The following is a 2,900-nucleotide window of genomic DNA, read 5'->3' on the forward strand; positions in this document are numbered from 1 at the left end:
GCTTATTATGACATTATTTTGGTGGTTGCGTTATTGGTGGCTAGAAATTCAGAGTGACATTTTGTCTTAGGAAGTGATAATTAAGCAGACATACCTAGCTGCAAAAGGGAGCGCTCGAATCAAACAAGCTGCTAATTTAGTACCTCTAGCACTCATCCAAAAGGTATGCTCTTCAGATTTTTCTGATTCAACACAAGTAGAAGTGAACAGAGGAGGGGACAAGATGCATGCTTCCCTTAACTTGCTGATGATGATTGAATTAGTCTTTGAGGCCGCCGAGCAGGCCTGCGTAACAGACGAGGTACTCTTGGAGCGTACAAGGGCGAGCAAGAGGCACTAGATTCAGCTCTGGTATCTTCTCGCGGTACTGTTTCATTGATATACAGTCTAGAAATCCTGGCACGTCCGTGGTGAACACAAACGATGGATCAGCAGTCTTGTCCGCCAGATACCGCACGCCGACGGGAGGGCAGCGGGCACCGCGCGCCCCCATGTACACGGCGTTCCCTGCCACGCACGGAAACCTCCTGGCCGAGAGGGAGAAGCAGGCCACATCCCCGACAAACACGGCGCGGTGGCGGCCAATGTCCTCCACCGGTACAAGTCTCTTCCCGGCCACATCCACCTCAAACAACTGAATCAGGTTCCACCGTTGCGCCTTCACATGGCGCTCCACCCTGATCACGTCCATGACCTTCCTCCTGCGTTTCATGATTCTTTGCTCGTCGGCGCTGAGGTGATCAAGGTTGAGGTAGTAGCGCACCATGAGCATGCCACCGCAGCGGTGGTCATCCGGAGGGACGAGGTAGCAGAACATGTTGTACTGGGTGTTGGGCTGGTCCACAACCACGGGCACCAGACGAGGCTCTGGGCAGAGCCTTACCTGTATTATGTACCCCTCGACAGTTGCAAAGTAGAAGCACCCCCGCATGGTTGAGGCCGACGAGAATCGACATGACAAGGGTTGGTCTGGCCTCCACATCTCGTCATCCACCACCGCCCAACGCTGGTCACCAGGATTGGCGTAGGCTATGGCACGCCCAAGGTGACGGTCAGCCATCAGGAGCACGACTGACGATGGGGAGGTCTCGTCAGAGACGCCGGCGTAGATGATGCGCGCCGCGGACTGGAACGGCCCCGTCCAGACCGCGTACGCGTTGCCGAGGTCCGCGGTGACGGGCGGGAGGTCGGTGAGGGCCCTGGTGAGCGGGTTGAGGAGGCGCACGGCGTGGCTCGCCTTGTCGCGCAGGAGCAGGAGGCCCTCGGCGCTGGCCTCGAGGTGGTGCCGGGAGAGCTCCGGGAGGTCGACGCGGGCGCTGGCGCCGGTGGAGAGGTTGAGGAAGCGGCGGCCGTCGCCGTCGGTGCGGTTGGACAGCATGATCCAGCGGCGGGGACGGAAGCGCGGGTCCAGTTGGTTGCGTCCCTCGCGCGGGTCGGCGGTGCATCTCCTCCACTCCTTGCACGCGGCGCGGAGGCGGATGTACTCGGCCAGGTCGTGGCTGAGCAGCCGGTCGGCGATGTCGTCGACGAGCGCCGTCGGCAGGTTGGGCCAATCTCGCCTGCCCGTACGTGTAGATCATCGTCAGAAAAGCAAGAGAATAGGATAGAAGGCACGGGGATGGGCTGACCATTCGTCTTCACGGCGGAGTTGGGGCAGGGGACGCCGGCCGGCGAGGTTGCTCCTCTTTCGCCTCTTGCCCATGTGATCTGCTCGGATCTGGTCCTCCTTTGGTTGAGAAGCGTGGCGGCGGCTGAGACTGACGAGTTGGTATTTGAGTTCAGTGCCCTGTAGATGTGAAGATTGGAAATGGGCCGCAAGGGGAAGTGGGCTAATTAGTTTATGAGGTTGCTAGGCTAAGAGAGCCCCAAGAAAATCCGAAAAATTACTTGCCTCAAGTTTTTTTGCCGCTTCCTCAAGTTGTTGGGCTAAGAGAGCCATTCATAATAGAAGAAAAGGGAGCGGCTCAAGGACACCCTATATGGTCCAGCCCAACATGGGGGCAGTGCCGGTTCCCTAGCTACTTTTTTGTTCTTTCTCTGTTTTAATACTTTCATACTTACATTTCTGAAATAAAAACATATTTAACTAAATTTTCGAAAATGTTAATCGCTTTTTTGAAAAAATGGTCATACAGTGTAAACAAATATGCATGCAACTTCTAAAAAATGTTGATAGCATTTAAGTAATATTCGTAACATCTAAAAGATGTCTCCGCATTTCAAAAATATGTTCATGACATCTGAAAAAAAATTAAATACAATATAATAAACGTTCACAAAATTTATCAAAAATATTGTACCAACAATAAAAAATTGTGCAATATAAATATGTTTGTATGATTTAAAAAATCCATTCAGAAAATGATCATGGCATTTAAAATAATAATGTAGCTTAAAAAATTGTAACATTAAAAAATTATTTAATACATTTAGAAAAAAATCACACATTTTTCAAATTTTGTCCTTGGCATTTTAAGAAAATGCGTATACAATATAAAAAAGTTCCATTCCATTATAATGTTATTAACATGTACTTAAAAATGTTTTAACATTTATTCAAAAAATATGTTTAACATTTATTGAAAGAAAATGGTCCAAACATGTATTTGAAAAGAATGTTAATCATGCATTTTTAAATGTTACACGTGTGTATGAAAAATTTACAACATGTATTGAAAAAATATGATAAAAATAAATTAAAAATCAAACAAATGATAAAGATGAAACCCAAAGAAAACAAGTAAAGAACCGTAGTGAAAAAAAATAAAAAAATTACAGAAAACAAAAAACTAAAGAAAAATAAGAAAAGAAAACCTGAAGAGAAAAAAGAAAGCCGAAAAAAACACCAAACCAAAGCACACCAACCCAAATAAAAATAAAGTGCGCAAAAAAAGAGCAGA

General features: G+C 47.6%; 1 protein-coding gene across 1 annotated transcript; it reads right to left on the bottom strand.

The window, feature by feature from the left end:
* Nucleotides 1-237: 237 nt before the first annotated feature.
* Nucleotides 238-1,741, bottom strand: LOC125540936. The gene is made up of 2 exons (XM_048704456.1): nucleotides 1,629-1,741; nucleotides 238-1,559 (listed from the first exon to the last, which is right to left on the bottom strand). The coding sequence occupies exons 1-2, from the start codon at nucleotides 1,700-1,702 to the stop codon at nucleotides 260-262; spliced, it is 1,374 nt and encodes a 457-aa protein (XP_048560413.1). The 5' UTR covers nucleotides 1,703-1,741; the 3' UTR covers nucleotides 238-259.
* Between the last annotated feature and the right edge of the window lie 1,159 nt (nucleotides 1,742-2,900).

This window comes from Triticum urartu, chromosome 2, assembly GCF_003073215.2.
Source record: "Triticum urartu cultivar G1812 chromosome 2, Tu2.1, whole genome shotgun sequence".
NCBI classification, from domain to species: domain Eukaryota; kingdom Viridiplantae; phylum Streptophyta; class Magnoliopsida; order Poales; family Poaceae; genus Triticum; species Triticum urartu.